This window comes from Gymnodraco acuticeps, unplaced genomic scaffold, assembly GCF_902827175.1.
Source record: "Gymnodraco acuticeps unplaced genomic scaffold, fGymAcu1.1, whole genome shotgun sequence".
NCBI classification, from domain to species: domain Eukaryota; kingdom Metazoa; phylum Chordata; class Actinopteri; order Perciformes; family Bathydraconidae; genus Gymnodraco; species Gymnodraco acuticeps.
The window spans coordinates 114,343-138,370 of record NW_022992342.1 but is presented as its reverse complement, the minus strand read 5'-3'; the positions used below and the strand labels follow the sequence as shown (position 1 = coordinate 138,370).

The 24,028-nt window shown below is 44.8% G+C and overlaps 1 protein-coding gene across 2 annotated transcripts; it reads right to left on the bottom strand.

Annotated features, from left to right (window-relative positions):
- Positions 1-13,395: 13,395 nt before the first annotated feature.
- LOC117541532 lies at positions 13,396-18,125 on the bottom strand. Of its 2 annotated transcripts, XM_034208722.1 has the most exons (4): positions 17,697-18,125; positions 16,826-16,948; positions 16,334-16,396; positions 13,396-15,878 (listed from the first exon to the last, which is right to left on the bottom strand). In XM_034208722.1, exons 1-4 carry the CDS (start codon positions 17,964-17,966, stop codon positions 13,722-13,724), a joined length of 2,613 nt encoding a protein of 870 aa, XP_034064613.1. In that variant the 5' UTR covers positions 17,967-18,125; the 3' UTR covers positions 13,396-13,721. The 2 variants fall into 2 exon arrangements, with proteins under 2 accessions (XP_034064613.1, XP_034064614.1); XM_034208723.1 differs by lacking the exon at positions 16,334-16,396.
- Between the last annotated feature and the right edge of the window lie 5,903 nt (positions 18,126-24,028).

Here is a 24,028-nt window from a genome sequence, read left to right as displayed (position 1 = left end):
TTTTTTTTTTTTATGAATGACTCGCGATCTACCAGCTTTGCCCCCGCGGTCGACCGTACTGGGCACCTCTGATCTAAAGCAATATTGGTAAATTATTTATTATCAGATTATAATATTGATATATGCTGTCTCACTGAAACTTGGTTGAGACATTGTAACGGAGGTGATCTCTGGGGCTATAGGTCACGGCCTCTGTTACGGATTATATAGCTTCGTTATTGGCGAAGTATAGGCTATTGATTTGTTCCACCCTGGAACATTGCACAGGAAGCATGTGATTATATGTAATTTATGCATCTGTTTGTCGCGATCTGTCTGTGTTTTAGTTGTCTGTCTCTGTTTCCTGTTTTAGTTTGAAAAGTGTTTCCCCTCCCGTCTTGTCTGTTACTGGTGATTGTGGTCACCTGGTGCCCTGTGTTGTCTCCTCCCCCCTCACCTGTGTCTTGTTAGTTTGATTAGTGTAGTGACCACGATATCCATTTGTTTTTTGTCCTTTGTTTGTGGCTCACTCGTGGGGCTGACCGACGAATAGACGCTTGTAGTTTGAGAGAACAAATATAAATTTCCAGATGCGATTGAAAAGTAAGATAGTTTATTCCAAAAAAGGGAAAAATAAATAAACGTTTTTAAACAAACTATTTGTCATATAAACTGATATTTCAATGTTAAAGGCAGAAGAACCAAGCTGTGACGATCGCAACCTAGGTCTAAAAACTGTTTGCTTCAGTCAGCCACACCAGCAGGCTGTAACACCTCTTCTTTTATGCTGCAGCATCTCGACCTGCAGAGTAACGCACTCAAATAATAAATACATAATATACACCACAGAATCTCAGGTTATACTCTAAAAAGATAAGATACTATAATCTAAGGAAATGGCTCCTACAATTAGTCTGTGTGTATTTAGGTTCTGTTTGCTTGTTAGTGTGGGTGTGAGATCCTTGTTGCTGGTGACTGTGTTCACGGGTAACAGTCATAATGAGGCTGTGAATTCACCTTGCGGTTCTCCCCTCCCTCCTCTCCCCCGGACGGGGGAGACCGAGTCGGAGCAGGGTGCCGGTTTGGCGGCCGTGCACGCGGTCCCCTTCTCAGTCACTACGGCGCTGCCGGCATCAGTGTGCTTTTCAGGCGGCGGCGAACAACATCGCGTTGCTCTCCAACTCGGTGGTGACGCTGGTGGAGCGGTCCACCACCTTGGCTGCGGATGAGGCGGAGGAGATCAGCAAGGCGGCCAGCACGGCGCTCACGCTGTGCGCGTGCCCGTTGCTGTCTCCCAGGCAAGGATCGCTGCGTGGATGACGCAGATTCAGCGCCACCTCTACTGCAGCAGGCGTCTGTCACAGAGCCGGCCAGGAAGGTATTACTGGACGCTCCGATCAGCCCGGAAGGGCTGTTCGGACCCCAGTTCCTCGCCATGGTGGAGTCCATGAAGGCGGCTGCGGAACAGGCGGACGACATCCGCCAACACGTTAGCTGGCTCCAGCCTGCTGGGCGGTCACAGCGGCACCAACACCCGCAGCAGCCGCATCTGCCGCAGCGTCCAACCCGGCCACAGCGGCAGGCGGAGAGCAACCAGTTCGCCTGTCGGGGGGAGAGGCGAACTGCAGGTTGTACCCTCTGCTCATCAATGGGATACAGGAAACACTCCTGTCATCCCAGGAACAATGTCTTGCGCTCCAGTCAGAGCTGCGGGAACTCCTGTTGAAAGAGGCTATTTCCAGGGTTCCTCAAGGGGAAGAAAATCAGGGGTATTACTCCCGCTATTTTCTTGTCCCGAAAAAGACAGGGGGAATGAGACCCATCCTCGATCTGTCAGCTTTCAACGAGGCAATAATGAAAAGGCCTTTTCACATGCTGACGATGAAACAGGTGCTAGAGTGTGTTCACCAGGGAGACTGGTTCACCTCTATAGACCGTCTGCCGTTCGGTTATTCCCTGGCTCCTCGCACCTTTTCAAAGTGTGTAGAGACGGCGCTGCAGCCGCTACACAGAGGAGGGACCTGCTGTTGCTGGCTCGCTCCAGGGAGGAAGTTGCTTTACAGACGGTACAGCTCGTATCGCATCTGTCAAAGCTGGGTTTTCGTAATAAACTGGAAGAAGAGCTGCCCTTTTCCCTCCCAGAGTATTATTCACCTGGGTGTGGAATTGAACTCAGCCCGCATGAGAGCGCAAATCTCACAGCAGAGAGTGGAGGCACTGACAGCTAGGGTTGGGTACCGAGAACCAGTTCCGGTTCGGAACCGGTTCCAACATTTAGATTCCAACGGCATCATTTAGAAATGTGAATTTCGGTTCCGCTTTTCGAATGCCTGAGGAAATGTTTCTCGCCGCTCTCTGTAGCCTACGGTATGACTGCGGCGGGGCGGTAAATGTAGCGTTGTACCTACACTTCCTACAGCGTAACCTGAGACCAGGGCCGGCCCATCCGGGCCCATCGCACTGGCGTTATATGGCGCGTTTCCACTACAGCGGGTAGCTCGCTTTAAGCGTGCCGAGACAAGTCTGCAGACAGACGGCAGGCAAAAAACCCTTTTAAAATGCGTGTTTTCTAAATGGAGCTTGGCTAAGCTAACGTTATATATGCTCCGACCGTCCACACTCACAACAACGGCCTATACAGACATAAATAAACCAGCGACTGTATTCGCCATGACACAGGCAGTCTGTGGTTTGTACTTGTTTAACTTTTGTCTAGTTTCTGAATAGATATAAAGAGCTGTGAGCTCTGAGTGCTAAGAGCTAACGGCTGTGTTGTTTTTTGGGGCGCTCATTGAAGATGACGTCACGGCTCCGCCTACACTGCGTTACTATAGTAACTACCCCAGTTCCTAAACTGTAATGGAAGCGCAGCATTAAAGTGAGCCGGGCCTAATAAGGCCTAACCAAACTGAGCGAGGCCTGCAGTGGAAACGCGCCATTAAATGTTCACCGAGGGCACCAGATCTGTGGAGGCGCCGCGCTGACAGCTCTGGGAGGGAAAACAAATGTTTTGACCGTTGGTGCTCATCCTAATTTTCAGCCTTGATGTAACAACATTCATAATTAAGTAAATGTAACACCCTTTTCATCCCGGTTACACTTTTCATTTTCCCTGTACGATGGGCGCTGTAAGTGATGAAAATGGGGGATGTTGGCTTATCTGGCACCCGCAGCTCACAGCCAAAGTGCGAGTGAGCGTGGGAGCGAGCGAGGGAGAAAGGGAGGGCGCTGTTGCTATTAGCATCTGGTGCTAGCTGCTCTAACGGAAGAAGAAGATGTTTCTACAATGATGTGGAGGGAGAGTCATCTCCAGTCAGACTGAGGCTGATAACTACAGAGGTAGTTAGTGAGGTAAAGGACTCTTGAGTGTTTAGATAGTTCACTTTAGTCTAAGTTATCTCAGTGGGTCTCAAACGTTTTGATCACAATTTATGTAAACACATATTTCCAAGGCACTCCTTTATAATTATTTGAAATCATTCCAATGTATACTATAGGACAGTAAACCAGACATAATGTTTTAAACTGGAGAGATACAAAAATATGCATAAATAAAATATGAATGAACGACAAAAATAAAACAAGTTACATATATTTGTTATTGGCTATGGTATTGGCTACTGGTTGTGTTCACATACTTATTTGATTATTAAAATGTAAACTGATCTTTTTCATATGGGTGTTTAGAGTTGTACCCCCTAGATCTAGTCTCTAGTAATTCTGCTTAAAGTGCACCAGATTGAAGCATTTTACTTCAAAATGTTCAAACATTTCTTCCCGGTATGCCTGAGAAGGCAGATATGCTTGTTTTTCTCAACAAGAACTGTTTTTAAATGGGGAGGGGTTCCTTTAAAAGTTGGACTGTTGCACTGTTGTAGCTTCAGTGGTTCTCAGGTTACAGTTACATAGCAGTGAATATAAACAGACTGATTAATGTGAATATTACTGTAAACTAACCTGTGTAAAAGTTTCTCGAATAAATATAATTTTGTTGGTGAAAGAAGCAATTTATAATTTTTTTACCCTGCCCCTCAAAGAATCGGATTTGAGAACTGTTAAGAACCGGAATCGAAAAGTAGAATCGGAATCAGAATCGTGGAAATTCAAACGATACCCAACCCTACTGACAGCTCTCCTTCGACGCGTCACACCCCGCAGCGTGGTGACAGCCCACTCCGTGATGCAGCTGCTTGGCATGATGGCTGCCGGTCATGTGGTGATTCCCCTGGGTCTCCTTCACATGAGGAGACTCCAGAGGTGGTTTATTCACCTACGCATCGACCCCGTGCGACAGAAGAGGCGCATGGTGGCCATCCCTCCTTCCGTGGGTTCAGACTTAACCTATTGGAAAAGTCCCCACGTCCTGTCAGCGGGTGTGCCCTTGGGCAGAGTTACGTCACACATCTCGGTGTTCACAGACACATCTCTCTCAGGGTGGGGAGGAACGTGTATGTCGCAGGCAGTGGGGGGACAGTGGCCGGCTCACATGTCCCTCCACATAAACGTGCTGGAATTGCTCTCCGTACGGAGAGTAATTCAGCATTTTTCCCCGTTGCTGCAGAATCAGCATGTGTTGATTCGCACAGACAACAGAGCCGTGGCAGCCAACATCAATCGCCAGGGCGGAGTACGCTCAGCGCAGCTTCTGAACACAGCCAGGCGGCTGTTGATCTGGGCGCGCGCACACTTGCTCTCCATCAGAGCAATATATGTTCCCGGTGAATTGAACAGAGGGGCAGACCTCATGTCCAGAGGAGGTCCTCGCCAGGGGGACTGGAGCCTCCATCCTGGATAAGGATAATCTGGTGTTTTTTAGTCGATGAGTAGTGCAGATATCACTGTAAAATCAATCAACAGTAAGGGGAATACTTACTTCCGGGTGTACAATTCTCCGTTATCCAATGGAAATGAACGCTCACATTGCCTTTAAGGGCAGCCGACACAAACGAATGCTGTGCTTCCATGAGCGTCAAATCCCGCCACAGATGGGAATACATTACAATCAGTTGAAAGCTCTTTGCGTCCCTTTATGAAGCTGAAGGAGCCTAGGAGCGTCACAACTGCACGCCACGGGACCCTGACCAAACGTCGCTCCTGGACGATTATGGAGTGAGAGTGTGTTGATCTGTTCGCCGCACGCGGGAACGTGCAATGCACCCTCTGGTTCTCCCTGACAGCGCAGGACCACCCCCCTCTGGGGGTGGACGCGTTCACACATCGTCCATGGCCCAGGGCACTGATGTACGCTTTCCCACCAGTCCCGCTGATCCCTTGGTTCCTGGACCGAGTGCAGGAGGAGCGGCTGTCAGTGATCCTAATTGCCCCGGAGCGCACGGGTGCTTCCTGGTTTCCATGCCTACAGCGTACGCTGTCAGGCAGACCGTGGGAAATTCCGTGGCGCGGGGACGCTCTTTCGCAGGTGGAGGGAGCGATCATCAGTCACCCAGTGATAGGCCAGCACTTATGGGCATGGCCCCTGAACGGGAACACTTATAGCGCGTTTCCACTGCAGCGGGGTAGCCCCGTTTAAGCGTCCCTAAGCGTCCTCGCTCTGGCCTCGGGCTGCCTCGCTGGCCGGCCCAGGCCGTGGCGCATTTCCATTACAGTTTAGGACCTGGGGTAGCAACGCAGTGTAGGCGGGGCGATCGGCTTTTTTTTTGTTCACATTTCGAGTTGTTCCGTCGAGCTCCCGCTGGATTTGATCATCCCCAATGAGATGTAGGAACGTCGTCACCTCCTCGGTCGACCACGGTGTGCTTTTCTTATTAGACGTAGCCATTTTTGTAGCTCATCCGTTTACAAAATGCTGTTTATAAAAATGCTGCAAGCTTGCTTCTAAATATATATGCGACGCTAGGGATGAACTCGCGCGCAATCTTGTGACGATTCTCTCTGACCAATCAGCAGTCGAGAGTGTTGACGTCACTAGTTCAGCCCTGGCCCTGGTCTTAGGGAACCACGATTTTATGAGGCCGGAAAAAGAGGGAAAAAGTACCCGCTGGCCGGTACTAGGCTATATGGAAACGCCACCAAAAACCGGCCTGGCCGCTTGAGGACGGTTAAGGACGCTTAAACGGGGCTACCCGCTGCAGTGGAAACGCGCCATTAGAGGGGTTGGGCCTCTCTCAAGATGTTGTACGTACCATTCAGGTAGCCAGGGCCAGTCTACCAGAGCGTCCTACACAGCCAAGTGGACAGTGTTCCAGTGTTGGTGGGTAGAAAGAAGCCTGGACCCCATTACGTGCCCCCTGCCTCACGTGCTGTCATTCCTTCAGCTGCTGACAGGAATTTGGCCTTCAACACAATCAAGGTATATGCGGCTGCCATATCATCTTGTCACGTGGGTTTCGGGGTTGGGACATTGTTCAGTCACCCCCTGACGAAACGTTTTCTTCGAGGAGTACGAAGACTCAGACCTGTGTCACGTGCACTGGCGCCTCAGTGGAATTTGGATTTGGTGTTACGCGCACTAAGCAAAGCCCCATTTGAACCTTTAGATCAGGTTCCCTTTAAAATGTTGTCAGCCAAAGTAGTACTGCTTTTGGCTCTAACATCAGCGAAAAGGGTGAGTGATTTGTCTGCTCTCTCTCTGGCTCCGTCATGCCTCCGGATCCAAGGAGATGGCAGTTCAGCTGTTTTACGCCCTATTACCCGGCTTTTATGCCAAAGGTCATCACAAGCTCTTTTAGGTCAAGAGTGATCACCTTGGATGATTTTTTTACGCCTCCTCACAGATCGGAGGAAGAAGCCACGTCTCACCCTCCTCTGTCATGTGCGCGCGCTGTCCTGCTATGTGGCGCGCACGGCTGCCTTGCGCCGTTCTCAGCGCCTGTTTGTGCATTACAGAGAGCGCTCGATCGGGCAACCTCTGTCTGCACAACGGCTGTCACACTGGCTGTGTGAGGCTGTGTCACAGGCATATGTCTCCTCTGGGGTGGATCCCCCGGTGAATATCAAGGCGCACTCCACCAGAGGAATTTCCTCCTCCACGGCTTTGCACGGAGGAATGTCAGTGGAAGACATTTGCACTGCTGCATCTTGGTCTTCCCCCTGTTCATTTATTAAATTTTATTTGAGGGATGTCTCCCATTCTTCTCTGACACACCCTGTACGGAGTGTCCTGTCAGAGTGAGTGACGTCAGGGATCCAGCTGTGCGCTCTCCTGCCTGTCTGACACGCAGAGAGCTGCTGTTCCCCCTCTTTTGTCGCTGGGCAAAGTGTGACCTTCATCTCTACTTTCTCACAGCGGCAGGTGTGTATTGTTCCCAGCCTTCGTCCCCTCATGGAAAATATTCATGTTTTGCTATGTTCCAGGGACGGTGATGCGCCATTACGCATGGCACAATAGGCATGGGTTGTTATTGAGCAGGTGTGTCTGTGCTTCTAGTACCGGGCGGACCCAGTGGGGCGCAGACTACATCATGCTTCGCCCTTAACCCAATAGCGATAGCCTTAGAGGGCGAAGCCATATACGATATAGAACTGAAGTTACCTACTGTAACTCCAGCTTCTATGAGTATTGGCGTAGCCCTCTAAGTTCTGGGCCCCACTGGCTCCACGAATAGCTGAAGAAAAGTTATTTTGTATGGGAGCAGATTGTCGGGCCTCCTTCCTATTTATACCGGAAGGGAGCCCGAGGGTGGGGCCCACCTTGCGGGTGGGCGTGGACTACAAGTTTTTCAGTGCTGCGCGGGTGCGCAGGGGGATTACCCAATAGCGATGGCCTTAGAGGGCTACGCCAATACTCATAGAAGCTGGAGTTACAGTAGGTAACTTCAGTTCTTATTATAGACACATGCATTTCAAAACATTTGGTCTACCTATGCTGTAAAATGTATTATCTCTTCGATTTGAACACGGCATCTATTGCACGTCTGTCCGTCCTGGGAGAGGGATCCCTCCTCTGTTGCTCTCCCTGAGGTTTCTCCCATTTTTCCCTTTAAACTGTGGGGTTTTCTCTGGAAGTTTTTCCTTGTACAATGTGCGGGTCTAAGGACAGAGGGTATCGTATTGTCATACTGATATTCTGTACAAACTGTGAAGTCCATCCATCCATCCATCTTCTCCCGCTTATCCGTGGTCGGGTCGCGGGGGTAGCAGTTCCAGCAGAGAGCCCCAAACTTTCTTTTCCCTGGCGACATCAACCAGCTCTGACTGGGGGATCCCAAGGCGCTCCCAGGCCAGCGAAGAGATATAATCCCTCCACCTGGTCCTAGGTCTACCCCTTGGTCTCTTCCCAGCTGGACGTGCCTGGAACACCTCCCTAGGGAGGCGCCCAGGTGGCATCCTAACTAGGTGCCCGAACCACCTCAACTGGCTCCTTTCGACGCGAAGGAGGAGCGGCTCAACTCCGAGTCCCTCCCTGATGACCGAACTTCTCACCTTATCCCTAAGGGAGACACCAGCCACCCTGCGGAGAAAACCCATCTCGGCCGCTTGTATCCGCGATCTCGTTCTTTCGGTCATGACCCATCCTTCATGACCATAGGTGAGGGTAGGAACGAAAATGGCCCGGAAGACCGAGAGCTTTGCCTTCTGGCTCAGCTCCCTTTTCGTCACAACGGTGCGGTAAAGCGACTGCAGTACCGCTCCCGCTGCTCCGATTCTCCGGCCCATCTCACGCTCCATTGTTCCCTCACTCGAGAACAAGACCCCGAGATACTTGAACTCCTTCACTTGGGGTAAGGACTCATTCCCTACCTGGAGTGGACAGTCCATCGGTTTCCTGCTGAGAACCATGGCCTCAGATTTGGAGGTGCTGATCCTCATCCCAGCCGCTTCACACTCGGTTGCGAACCGATCCAGTGAGTGCTGAAGGTCGCAGACCGATGAAGCCATTAGAACCACATCATCTGCAAAAAGCAGTGGTGCAATCCTTAGTCCACCGAACTGCAGACCCCCTCCCCCATGACTACGCCTCGAAATCCGATCCATGTATATTACAAACAGGATTGGTGACAAAGCGCAGCCCTGGCGGAGGCCAACCCTCACCGGAAATGGGTCCGACTTACTGCCGAGGACCCGGACACAGCTCTCGCTTTGGGAGTACAGAGATTGGATGGCCCTGAGTAGAGACCCCCTCACCCCATACTCCCGCAGCACCTCCCACAGTAACTCCCTGGGAACTCGGTCATACGCCTTCTCCAAGTCTACAAAACACATGTAGACCGGATAAGCGTACTCCCAGGCCCCCTCCAGGATCCTTGCAAGAGTAAAAAGCTGATCCGTCGTTCCACGACCAGGACGGAATCCGCATTGTTCCTCCTCAATCTGAGGTTCGACAATCGGCCTGACCCTCCTTTCGAGTACCTTAGAGTAAACTTTCCCGGGGAGGCTGAGTAGTGTGATGCCTCTGTAATTGGCACACACCCTCTGATCCCCCTTTTTAAATAGGGGAACCACCACCCCGGTCTGCCACTCCTTCGGTACTGTTTCCGACTTCCACGCAACGTTGATGAGACGTGTCAACCATGACAGTCCCTCAACACCCAGAGCCTTCAGCATTTCCGGGCGGATCTCATCCACCCCCGGGGCTTTGCCACTGTGGAGTTGTTTGACGACCTCAGTGACCTCCCCCCGGGAGATTGGTGTTGATCCCCCGTCATACTCCAGCTCTGCCTCTAACATAGAGGGCGGAGTTGTCGGGTTCAGGAGTTCCTCAAAGTGTTCCTTCCAACGCCCTAACACTCCATCAGTTGAGGTCAACAACGTCCCATCCTTACTGTACACAGCTTGGATGGTTCCCTGCTTCCCCCTCCTGAGGTGTCGGACAGTTTTCCAGAACAACTTTGGTGCCGCCCGAAAGTCCTTCTCCATGTCTTCTCCGAACTTCTCCCACACCCGCTGCTTTGCCTCGGCCACGGATGAGGCTGCTGCCCTTCGGGCCTGTCGGTACCTTGCAACTGCCTCGGGAGTCCCCCGGGATAACAAATCCCTGAAGGCCTCCTTCTTCAGTCGGACGGCTTCCCTGACCACCGGTGTCCACCAGGAGGTTCGAGGGTTACCGCCCCTTGAGGCACCTAGGACCTTGAGACCACAGCTCCCCGCCGCGGCTTCGGCAATAGAGGCTTTGAACACCGACCACTCTGGTTCAATGTCCCCAACCTCCACAGGAATGCCCGAAAAGCTCCGCCGGAGGTGTGAGTTGAAGGCCTCCTGAACTTGGGCCTCCTCCAGACGTTCCCAGTTCACCCGAACTACACGTTTGGGCTTACCAGGTCTATCCAGAGGCTTCCCCCGCCACTCGACCCAACTCACCACCAGATGGTGATCAGTTGACAACTCCGCCCCTCTCTTTACCCGAGTGTCCAAAACATACGGCCTCAGGTCCGATGATACGATAACGAAATCGATCATGGACCTTCTGCCTAGGGTGCTCTGGTACCACGTACACTTATGAGCATCCTTATGTTCGAACATGGTGTTTGTTATGGCCAATCCATGACTAGCACAGAAGTCCAGTAACAAACCACCACTCCGGTTCAGATCAGGGGGGCCGTTCCTCCCAATCACGCCCCTCCAAGTGTCTCCATCATTGCCCACATGTGCGTTGAAGTCTCCCAGCAAGATTAAAGAGTCCCCTTCAGGAGCCCCATACAGGACTCTTTCCAGGGTCTCCAAGAAGGCCGTATACTCTGAACTGCTGTTGGGTGCATAAGCACACACAACAGTCAGAGTTTTCCCCCCCATAACCCGCAGGCGTAGGGAGGCGACCCTCTCGTCCACTGGGGTAAACTCCAACAACGAAGCACCTAACCGGGGACTTGTGAGTATCCCCACACCCGCCCGGCGCCTCACACCTTGAGCAACTCCGGAGAAGAATAGAGTCCAACCCCTATCCAGAAGTAAGGTTCCAGAGCCGACGCTGTGCGTAGAGGTGAGCCCAACCAGCTCTGGTTGGGCCTCTCTGAAGAACCAGCACCTTACCGTGGTAGAGAGGTTTGTGTGCCCTGATGAACCTGGGGGCTGTGTTGTCTGGAACCTTGTGTTCCTGGTAGGGTTTCCCATGGCAAATTGGTCTCAGGCAAGGGGCCAGACTAAGATTGGTTCAAAAGACCTCATGAAAGACGATACAAGAAGTGAGGATACCCGGCCCGGAGGAAGCCCGGGGTCCCCTTCTGGAGCCAGGCCCAGAAGGAGGACTCGTCGGCGAGCGTCTGGTGGCCGGGCTTGCCACGGAGCCCGGCCGGGCCCAGCCCGAAAAGGCAACGTGGGCAACACCTCCGCTTCTCCGTCCCGCGGGCCCACCACCTACGGGAAACATCAATGGGGTCGGGTGCGCTGCCAGAAGGGTGGCAGTGAAAGCGGAGGGTCTCGACGGACCAGACCCGGGCGACAGAAGCTGGCTTTGGGGACGTGGAACGTCACCTCTCTGGGGGGGAAGGAGCCGGAGCTTGTGCGGGAGGTGGAGCGTTAACTGTGAAGTCCACTGAGACAAATGTAACATTTGTGATATTGGGCTATATAAATAAACATTGATTGATTGATTGACCTGTTCACACAAATAATATTGAGACAAATCTACCTCCATAGATTTGAAAAGTATTACTTTTATCTATCTTGCTTTGTTTTGGTACTGTGACAACCCTGTGGTTGTCCACCATGTGGTGCTGTTGTAACCTGGGTTTTCCTTGTAATCAGCAGTGATGAGACCCACCTGTGGCACCTGGTTCCACTATTTAAGAGGGCTGCAGAACAGGTTCTCGCTCTCTCTCGGCTGCCCTGCTCGGTGCACCAGGCCAGCGCTCCTCTGTGTGTTGAATTGTTAGTTGTAAACCAGTGTGTTGGGATAAATAAATGATTGTTTTGGGCAACTCCTGTGTGGAACTGTTGTCCGTTTGTTACAAGCAGAGCCAGCTTGTAACATATGGAGGCTCGTCCGATCCAAGAATCAGGTGATATATGTATGCCTTGATTGTGTAGACAGTTTGTTCCTGGTGTAGGGCATTAAGGAGTAACTTTGGAATTACCTTTCCTGATAGGCATAAGCAACATCTCCTTTAGGGGTTTGTTGTTTTTGTTTGTTGTTTTTTTTCTGCATAAACATGATTAAACATTGTTTACGTCCGTGGCTGTCTTGGTGAGTAACAGCTTCGCTGGGGCTTTACCGGGTCATTGGGTAAGTGTTTAAAACACCTGTCGTGCCATGCATGAAGACTAGGGTGAGATAAGATAGTTAGTATTGGATAGCCAGTTAGCTAGGGGAGAGGTATTCCAGAGTTAAAAAAAAAAAATCCTTTTAAGTGTCTGTGCACCAGATTTAAGGGAGTTTGCATAATCATGGCTACATTGATGGATTTTGTTAAGTGTCCCAGTGTGGAACTGCTGGAAAAATGTACCAAAGACCAACTATTAAAGATTGCAGAGCGTTTTTGAGGTAGACGTTCCAAAGCAGGGTCGTAAAGACACCATAGTGACTACGTTACAGGCCCAGTTGGTGCTGCAAGAAGTTCTGCCAGCAGTGGCTGTCAATGGTTGTTCCGAGGATGAGTTGGCTGAAGAAGTGCAGGTTTTTCTTTGTCTGACTTTGGTGAAATTACATTTGAACAGAGAAAGGAAATAATGCTGCTGCAGTACCAACAAGAGAGTGAACGTGAGGAACTAGCACAGGCTCATGAGGACCGGGCTAGTGCTCGTGAGCAGGAAGCTGAGATGGAGCGTTTAAGGTTAACTACAGTGGTGCGGTTACAAGTTGGACCTCATCCAAGATGGTAAGCTTTTTCCTGGGGTGTCCCCAGCAACTTTTGATGTAGCTTATAACCTAAGGTTGTCACCAAACTTTGATCAGAAGACTGTAGATACTTTTTTGGGACTTTTTGAGCGGATTAGCCAAAGACGACACTGGTCTGATTCGGAGAAAACATTGCTATTACAGTGTGTGTGTTAACTGGTACACTGCAAAAACTGAAATCTTACTAAGATGAAATATCTTAAATCAAGACAAAATATGCTTATATTTTGTCTGCCAAGATATTTCCTCTTACAAAGAAGTTTTTGCGGTAGTGAATTTCACTTCCATTAAGTGTTTTTTTACTTCATTATCTTAATGAGGTTTTATTACTTGTTTTTGAGATTTTAATACTGAGTAAATTAATGTTTAAATTGAGAAATACCATAATTCTAAAGATATTAGATCAACACTGATAAGTAGAAAACTGCTTTTTCAAAGTCAGAATATCTTATTGCAAGCATCCTATCCTTTTTCATCTCTTAACATATTAAAAACAGATAAGGACCAAATGAAATTCATTGTTTTATTGTCGCTCTAAAACCCAGTACATCAATTAAGTATGTCCATATATGAAATGCAGTATACAGAAATAACAGCACCAGCCAAGTCAAACTACTGCATTAAGAACATTCTTTTCAGCATGTATTATTCTTCAGCAAACTAAAGTGATTGAGCAATATGTGCGAACATCTCATTTGAAAAGTTAAAGTAGGTTACATTATTCAGGCCAAGGGCATTTAGCAAACATAAACAGCATTGTGATAAACACCTAAATGGCTGATAACATGTTATGTAATTAACATTTAAAACAACCTGAAAGAAAGACCCAGTATTATACAAAGATACAGATGATTTAGGTACACTGCAAACTATAATGCAAAACCCATCTGGAATCCAAACAGCTAACATTTGAATCTGCTAATAACATATCCTAAGTCAGGACCTTAGTCCTACATTTAAACCTGCTAAGTTTGCTTTAAATGTTTCAACATCATCATATCAAAGGAACACGCTATGAGTCATTTGAACTGTTGTGTAATTCCATTACATCCCCAAGATAGTATTTCACTTGTACATAGGTTTGGCCCTTTCTGCTGATTGTGTAATAAGAGGTAAAATCAACCAGCTTTTCAGCATCCACTAACTCAGTGGCCTGTGCAAGGTGTGGGACCTCAACTTGATAAGCCATAATATTTCTATCAAAGCATATGGACTGAAAAGGCTGATATTCCAAACAATAAAGCTTAGAATCAACAAGAAATATGCTTTTGACAAGTCCAAATTCGGGTGTATTACCATTTAGTACATTGGCAAGGATCAAGGACTTCTCAGTAATGTATTTATTACCATTTATCACAAGCCATTTCACTGATACAGCATGGTTAATTTCACTGAAACCTAGGAAGTCCCTCAATTTCCCATGTAAATATTGTAGATCTCTAACCTCAGATACAGGACCCATCTCCTTTTCATTTGAAAAAATTGGGTGCTTGGAAGGGTCAACATTTTGGCAGCTTTCATATATTTGGTTCTGATTAATCAAAGACTTGCATACATTTTTAAAATTGAGCTTGGAGGCCCATTGCTTAAATAAACAATGCTTAGACTCGAACCGCATACACATATGTCTGACCATGGGACCCAATGATTCTATCTGTGATGGCAAATGTATCATGTAATGCTGCTTAGGTGTAACATTGTGGTCTGGAAAAAGCTCCTTCCAATGCTTCAAATGACTTTCAATCAGTAACTTTAACCTTGACACAGTTGCAATGGTAAGAACAGGTGCAAACACTATTTGAACAATCTCTATTAAGTCCATTATCAACTGCACATATGCATTGACATTCAAATGTTCCAAAACAAATGGCAATATCCTCAACAGGACAAGCATTTGCCCTGATGACTGCCTTAGTTTACCATCAGTTGACATCAGTGTACTCGGAGAAATTGGGGAAGGTCGATCTCTAACATCTAGAGGCGAATAAGGGAAACCAAGAATAGCTGAATTCACAGAGTCCAGATTTAACTCTCCTGACTGAACAAGATGATTCAAAACACATTTAATTTCCAGAGGAGCTATACCCTCAAGAATGACATGCATAATGTCTTGCGGGGTTTGCCGAATAATATCAAAGGATGGGAAGTCAACTAACTTGCTCCTTCGATTGATCCCATATGTTGTTCTAAGGCTGTTGCGAAGCAAGTCTGTGTTAGCCATTTCTATTTCATCACACTGTCTGACATGATTCTCCAATGTTCTTTTAATATATGCATCCTCGTTGAATTGTGACTGCATGTCCTCAAAAGAACACTCACAGTGTCTGCACTTACTGTAAGCAAAGCCCACTCCTTCTTTGAACCCTGCGAGTTCATGCTGTGCCAGGGTGTCACCACAGAGAGAAACCATAGCACCATGTATTGTTTTCTCCCCGTTAATAGTTTGAATTTTAACACCACTGTACAATGCATCCATGTCTTCCTTTATTCTATTCAATATTACATCTTCACCAGATTGACGGAGGTCTGCTGATTTAGCCATCGCAAGTAGCCTAATAGCAGCCAGCTTAGACCTGTATTTTGGATTTATATTTCCTAGGGTGTAGTACACCATTAACAACTTGTTCTTTGATGAAAAGGATCCTAGTGGATTACAGATCTCTATTTCGTCTGTATACAGAATAATCTGCAGTGCATTTGGTTTCTCTGAAAATAAGGGATGAGATTTTAAAAGAGAACCATCAACAAGGTCATGAAAAAAACCTTCACTGCACCTCTGGGGTACCTCTTCAATCATAGTCAAAATCCTCGGATGTAATAGGAACTGCTCTACACTTTTGACTAATGGTACATAATAAAATAATTTGTCTTTGATGACAAAATCTGTTGATCCTCCACGTTTCTTCCTGCATATGGTTCGAGCAATTGAAATTTCCTCTGCATCCACACAACAAAACTGCTTCCTAATAACACTGTTCTGGCGAAATGTTGTTGAAACGTTAGCAAAGGGGTCAATGAAACTGTCAAATATATCCATTGCATCTTTTCCAAGTTGATTGGTTGTACTTCCTGAATTCTTCTTTAGAACTTCCTTCATCTGCGTCCTGAGGTTGTCCAATAGTGATGATTGATACTGCTGTACCCCAGCAACAATGTCATTCATGCCTTTCTGAAAATGAGAGATTGAAAGCGATGTGATCAATCTTTGATGTTGGTAAACATTATCATGATCACTGTAGCTTTATGTGATATACAGTTTTGCTTATGACATAGACACAACAGTAAAGTGGATAACAAAGCACTAAAACTGAACTCGGCCATCAGTGAACCACTATTAACTGCTAACTGTGTACAGTAGGTAGCCAAATACTGTGCTCTGTTCTCAAAGAAAAACTAGGTCTAACTTAATATATGGCTACACTGTGTCTGATTATAAATTGTAATAAAATATGGGAAATCCCTTACTGGGTTAGTCAGAGTGAATGGCTTGAATTTCTGGATAATAAATGCTCATTTGCATTTCTTTGTCGCACACAAAATATTTCCTGTTAATATGTTCTGAGAAGCAGATCACACATGGCATAATGCTTTTAGTCCAAAAAGGTTACATAGGAAGCATTTTACCTGTGACAGACGATGCTTGGATCGGGCATTGATAACAAAGGCAGTGGCATGTGTTGTCAGATCCTACAATACAAAATGTAGTAACTTGACATTTGCAGGTATAACATTACTCACTGTGACAGAAATATATAATCTTTAAATGTATGCACATCTGATGATAAAAAACTGGTGACATGTGGTGAGCAAAGATAGATAATTTAATATGTTGTAACTCTGACCAAAACATATCAAACATTAGTACTCCAACAAGACAATAAGCCATTCTAACTCTTTATGTGTTCATTTAGTTTTGCTAGTACAGCACATAGAAATACATCTTCACATATACCTCTAGGTTTTATGAATCATTTGGTGAATTTAAATGAAATATTTCAACATAATATTGATATATAAATGATATGCTAGGCCAATATTAGCCACTACTATATCGGCCTGACCTTTATTTAGCAGCCCTTAATTTTCAGTAGATAGTCAACAACAAAGAAAACATACTTGGTGCACTGTGACAGCTCCATCTTGGTCGATGCCCATTTGCTCTTCAACTGAGTCAGGTGTGTGAAGGTTCTGATCCTCGCTGCTGGAGTCGGCTGGAAGCTGATCGGGTTGAATGTTGTCCTGTGTACAACATATCAAAGAAACAAGATTGTTTGAAATTGTAAAAAATTAAAAAATTAGCTTCACTAAAAGAGCAATTTAAATATGTAATTCCTTTCTATCTAAGATTATTTTCACATTAAACAAACTTTGGGGGTAAGAGTTATTTCAGCAACAATTATTAACTGTAAGCCGTAGCACTTTATCCATTGTCTGGGTAACACTCTTTATTACATTTTTTCAGTCCAGAAAACAAAACCATGAAACTTTTTTTTCTAATCAAATCTGAAAATCTATTTATTTTTGTTTTAAGTTTAATAGTGGGTAAAGAATTTGAGATTTATTTCTGATTTGCTAAAACTGTGAATTCAACAAATCATGTGCAGATCCTGACAGGGATGCATGCACCTTGCAGAATATTGCAGAGTGAAAAAGTGGAAAACCATAATTTTTGTGATTTACAGTTTTAGTAACTGTGGCCGAACACCAACGTAATGCATATTTTTAACGGTTTTTTCATCCCCACAAAAACACTACATAGCTAACTGCTGAATTAAAAATATATGGTTGACAGATGCCGCCTGCTTGTAGCCTAGCAGATTCATTAGTTAATGCTAATGGATTTATAATAACTAAATGTGGCTGATCAGTATTGGCTAACGCTATCTGTAGCATCACACAATGTACGAAACTAACCCTGTATCCGAGTGGCCACGTGGCCCAAACACTGTAGCTAACAATCTTAGCTGAATTAGCAGACGTTACTTACTTTTTGCTGCGGTCCTTGGGTTTCCTCCTGTCGGTTTTCATCTCCACGTGTGGCGTCGCCAGGTCTGGTGTCTTCAAGAAGATGTTGAAAGTGTCTTCTCTTTACATGATGGTAGAATGAGTTGTACACTCTATATTCCTCAGTGCATCCATCAATGCCACAGAGCAACCTGAAGTCAGAGCTGCGACTGTGCAGTCGATTAATATGGCTCAATAATAATTTCAGTGAAAAAGTTATAAAAACGCAGCAGATAACGCACCGCCAAAGCATCGTGATATCTTCCAAAAGTTAACGATATTAAAACGTTTCTGCAGCAGGCCATGTACAAGTTGGGGAAAATAACTAATGAAGTGGGTTTATCACATTCTCTAGCTGTATGGGGGAGGCCGGTGAGTCGTCTTCCTATATATATATATATACACGTCATAATAATGCCTGGGAATAACTTGTGGAATGATGTGCATCTAGAAACAGATGTTTGAAATGTTACCTATGACCGCATCAGTTATTAATATTCCTAATATTTGCAACATATAAAATATCTCTGTCACCCCTCTTTAAGAAATGGTACCTTCCAATGGGAACCGCGAAGAGGGTCCGTTAAGGGCGTGTGTTAGGTCAGGTGCACCTAGCTTCAGGACGTTGCTGGCTAGCTTTCCTTCAGGCAGAAGACTGAACCTCTGCAAGTGATTGAACATTAAAACTACGCCATGGATGAAAATGGAAGAGATATCACATGCTTGGATCCTATAGCAACTGCAGCATTAAAAGGTAATGTAATTTTGTATTTTATACTGCACCTCTCCAGCAAGCTTTACATTATTTGAATCGGTTGAATTTAGCTAGGCTGGCTACATATCTAGTTAACTTAGCTAATATCTACTGTAAGCTGTTAATAACTGCACAATCGACCAATCGTGGTTAACATTTTAGTTGATACTGTTTTATTGCCAGAAATAATGTCAAGAAGCAAATGAGCCTTCCACAACTGACAGTAAAGTATTTAGCATAGCCATCTTTGGCGCCCTTCTTTGTTGTACACTAGCATAGCCATCTTTGGCGCCCTTCTTTGTTGTACACTAGCATAGCCATCTTTGGCGCCCTTCTTTGTTGTACACTAGCATAGCCATCTTTGGCGCCCTTCTTTGTTGTACACTCGCATAGCCATCTTTGGCGCCCTTCTTTGTTGTACACTAGCATAGCCATCTTTTGCGCCCTTCTTTGTTGTACACTAGCATAGCCATCTTTGGCGCCCTTCTTTGTTGTAGACATCATTTACAAATGCGTTGTTGTATGATAGTGCAGTGCAGGCTATTGAAACTACACTGTCCTTTGGATATAAGCAGGCTTGGGACGTAAATTATGCTTATTTGAATAAAGATTTCAAGGTAAAGACACTGTTTTGAAAATAAGTTTAACTGTGTTTGCTCATAAACATCAAGATTTGTTTTATTGTACTATAAAAGATGCTGAAAATGTATAACTTTTATAGCCTATGAGATTTTACACATTTGTGTTATGGATTTATCCTAACAACATGCCTCGTTTATTCATTTCCCTGGTGCCTTTTCATTTGGTCAAAATAACTTTAACTCTGGATGAACCTATTGTAACAGCAATTTTTTCAATCAATTATAAGTAAGTGCAATACATTTTTTAATGTTAAAGAAAATCTTGTGAAGCCAGCCAGAAATGTACATTACTCTTTCATTTTATGTATTTAGATAAATATGTTATTAGTTGCTTTTTACCTTATTATTAACTGTGTGGTTAAATGTGTTTTCAGCTGCTAATATAAGCAGAGACATGCTGCCCAGCCTCTCTAAGGAGGACTTGCGTGATCTCCTTCCTGGGCCTGAGCACTTCAGAAGAAGAAGAACCATTTGGAGACTCAATCATGATGAAAATGAGGTGTTTCCAGATTCTAACATTTGAGGGACTTTAAACCGGTTACCAAGTAAGCCTTTCCTAGTCATCATGCAGTTATTTGAAGTGGAGTTTTTTGGTTGTGTTGATTTTTGTTGTTGTCACAGCGTAGTGCTCTTTTCATTGTAAATACCATTTTATATATATATATGCATCTTTTATACAGGGCCAGGAGACAGACCTGTGTAGACCGAGTACCTCCCATGGGACTTGTGATTTCAGCCCTATTCCTACCCCCCAACCTTCCTTGTTTCCCTCCTCTTCCTCCTCTTCCTCCTCCTGCCCCAACCCCTCTCCATCCCCCGTCTTTTCTCCACCCTCCTTCTCCTCTCAAAGCCCACAACCCCAACATGGTGCCAGCAGAACCGTACAGCTTCCCAGTCCACTGTATGTCTTATACACAGACACAGAATTGGAGCAATCACGAAGCACCTTTTCTGAAAAGCAGCGTGCGAAGGAGACTACGTCCTTTCCAAAGATCTTCGCTGTCGATTAATCAGGAATACAGTCACAAGCATGCTTTCCATTAAAAGAGCAGCTGGGGATGACTTTAACTATCCATGCAGCCGTGAACTCACTGTACTGGCGAAGCGTCTAATTGAGTACTACCCAATGCTTCAGGGACAGATCTCAAACCAGTAGAGCTGAGTGGGTATGTCACTATTCAAGTTGTCAACTCATGGTTCAGACAAAGCACTGCAATCATTTGCCTATCAAACTGGGAGTGATGTGTTTTATCCAGTTCAATAAGAGCTCTGTGCAACTGCTTGTATGGTGTATTTTGTTTGATACAAGTTTGTTTTATGTGAGTTATAACAGAACCTGTTGTATGTCTGTCTTGTAAGGAAACTGTGAAAAAGCAGCTTTTGAAAAGGGTCCAGAATGTGACAACCCCCAAAAAGAAGCAGGGTTCAACTCCTTCAAGAAAGAGGCCTAGGAGTTTAAGCTTTCAGAGCAGCCATGAGACTTCCACTGATGAGACTGATGAATCCACCGCATCAACCTTGATCTTGGAGAGATCACCACCATCTCGATGCAGCACCCCGGAGGCTGAACAGTTATGTGGTAAGTACAGAAATTGAAATAGTAGATAGTTAAATCTCTTCAAGAAAATTTAATAATATCAATAAGCTATTTTAGAACCCTTTTTTATTCAAGATTACTCATCTATGTTTGCCCTGTGTCAGTCACTATGGCTGTTTGTGTGTTAATGTCTCATTTCAACTTTAACATCAGAAATGAAAATAGTGGGGTTTATGTTTTCTAGCATCAGAAACGGAGAGCCCACAGACCCAGGCGAGACACTATAAGACTCTACAGGCGATGTATAAAACTAAGGCCAGACCGAACAAGATGGATGTTGCTCAGCTCCTGGACCTCGAAATCCAAGCGAGAAGGGCCTTCATTGACTCTGATGTTACAAAGGAGCAGGACAGGCCTTCCAAGATTCTTAAAGCTTATCCTTGCTTTGGAGAACTGGATCATGTAAGCAAATGTTGTACAACTATGCTTCCTAATTCAGATAACGTTAGACCAAATTTGAAATGAGAAATGGTGTGACAATTAAATCAGATCTGTCTCATTATTTATAAATGAATGACTCAAATATGCTTATTGAATACAAATATTTATTCTGCATAGATATATATAAAAACCCTCCACTTATTTAAAAATAACTAATTTCACAAATGTGCTTCTGATACACACAACATTATTTTGTTAGTATTATTGGTCCACAATACGTATTTAAAAATAGTGTGTGCATAAGACATACATTTGCAAAAAAACACATGTTTCTATGTGCATATTTTTGTTAAGTGACCATTTAAATCACATTATACACATATTAATCTTTTTTTGGAAATTCAGTTATGAGACGAATTACTAACCCTTGGAATGTAGATTTTAATATTTCTTCTACATATTTTCTCTCTCGTTGTCTTAGCTAATGGATGAACTACGGCGGGTCCTCAATCAAGGCAACTCCCACTTCTTAACGGAACTTAAGACCCGGTGGGGGACCTTTTGTGAGAGGGCACAGTTTTATGGAGTTTTCAAAAAGCTCATGAGGCCTCCGCAGCTTGACAAAGGTGATTATTATCTCTGACCATGTCTGTTTATTAACTGACTGCAGGAAACGGAATGACACTTTTTTTTTCAACAGTAAGGCACTCAATTGCCATGATGAAGGCTTTACCAGAGATGTTCCCATCACCATCATCATCCCACCCAAGAAGTTAAGGCATGCAAGTGAGGCTGTGCTCCACGTCCTTGAGGTAAGAAAATGTATAAGAATTTTCTCATGTCGATACAAAGAGTGAAATGTTGTGATCATATTTGTTTCCCTTTTTGTGACGATTTCTTTGTCTGTTTTTGTGTCAGTCTGCAGAAGACCCAAACACCTTTCTTCAGACACGACCACTTTCCAGCCCTGTTGTCATCATCTGCGAAACCAACTGTATACTGGCCATTGGAACCATGCCCGTGCTCATCTTCCCAAAAGAGGACATTCATGAAAGCGTGATGTATCTCATGGCATGTTATTGCACCTTTCACCTCACCTATCCTAAGTGCATTGCAACACTCCTGTCTGTGGTGCAGACAGAAGTCCTCTTGGACGCCATTCACGACCGTGACATGACTACTTCATACAAAAAGGCTATGGCCGATTGGAAAAAGTTCATAAGTGATTAGGGCACTTATATATGAGGGGCCGCTAGGGACAATATTCAGAAATACCGTTCACTTACACATGTGAAACACTCTCACACATACAACTGAAACCAAAATAATTTACAAACATATGTAAAAATCTCTCATATACACATATGAAACGCTCTCACACACATGACATCCAAAGTTATTCACATATGAAACGCACTCACACACACACATGTGAAACGTACTCACACACACACCTGAAACGCACTCGCATACACCTGAAACGCCCTCACACACACACACATGTGAAACGCTCTTACACACACATGAAACGCACTCATATACACATTAAATGCGATTTCAATATGTTGTGTGAGAGGGATTTCAGTTGAAACGGAAGGCATCTCGCCTTTTAGAAATGTGCGCTTCTTCGCAGTTTTTTTTTTTTAAACGACTTCCTTTTCAACCGAGATGCCTTCAGATTCAACTGAAATCCCTCTCACACAACATACTGAAATTGCATTTCATGTGTGTGAGAGCGTTTCATATCTGTGGGAGAGCGTTTCGTGTGTGAGAGCGTTTCAGGTGTGAGTGCGTGCGTTTCACATGTGTGTGTGAATAACTTTGGATGTCATGTGTGTGAGAGCGTTTCATATGTGTATATGAGAGATTTTTAGATATGTTTGTAAATTATTTTGGTTTCAGTTGTGTGTGTGAGAGTGTTTCACATGTGTAAGTGAACGGTATTTCTGAATAATGTCCCTAGAGGCCCCTCATACTTATAGTCCTATTGAAAATTGTTCGCTGAGTCAAAAGTGTCATGAGAATTTCACTTGTGTTGTATTTTACAGTGTTACATGTTCTCTTTTTTTCTAAAGACATATCTGATGACTGACCTTTACTACGCAGTTTGAAAACAATAAAAACATTAAAAGAAATCATTTGAGACTCATTTTTCTTTAAGCAAGCAGTCAAAGTTTATATCTTGATAGGATTAAAGATTTTTGAAGGTTTTGTCTCTACGTTTCTTGGTATTTAGCCTTATTTTAAGAATAGCACCGAATGCTGAATTTAAGTAGATTTTTCTACATATTAAGAAAATAATTTTTAAATCTTATCTTGTATCTAGACAAATATACCTGTTTAAAGTGAAGCTGCACTGGATTTAAGAAATGTTGCCTAACATAAAATAGAATTTTGGGACAATAGCAGTAGAATATGCTGAATTCAAGCACATTTTCCTTATAATAAGATTATATTCCTTCCTTGCATCAATTCAAATGTACTTATTTTTGGTTTAAAAACACTCGTTTTAAGATATATGTAGATATTTTTAGGCTAGATATATTTACTTGTTTTAAGAAGGTCTTGGCAAGTGAATTTTTCTTGTTCTGTTGGCAGATAATTTTTCTTATATTAAGTAATATATTACTCATTTTATTATTTATTTTACTTGTTTTTTTAGGCTTAGTTTTTGCAGTGTAGGGCTCAAGAAGCATTTTCTGCATTAAGTTTGGCTCACTGTGAAGATTACTTTAGGGTAAAGACTGCAGTGCTAAAAGCTTATGAATTGGTGCCTGAGGCCTACCGTCAGCAGTTAAGGAAGTCAGAAGGGCAGACCTATGTGGAACTTGTTCGGGAGCTGACGATAAAATTCAATCGATGGGTCACGGCTTCCGAAGTAGAAAATCTTAATGATTTGAGGGAACTGTTCCTTCTTGAACAGTTCAAAGATATTCTTCCAG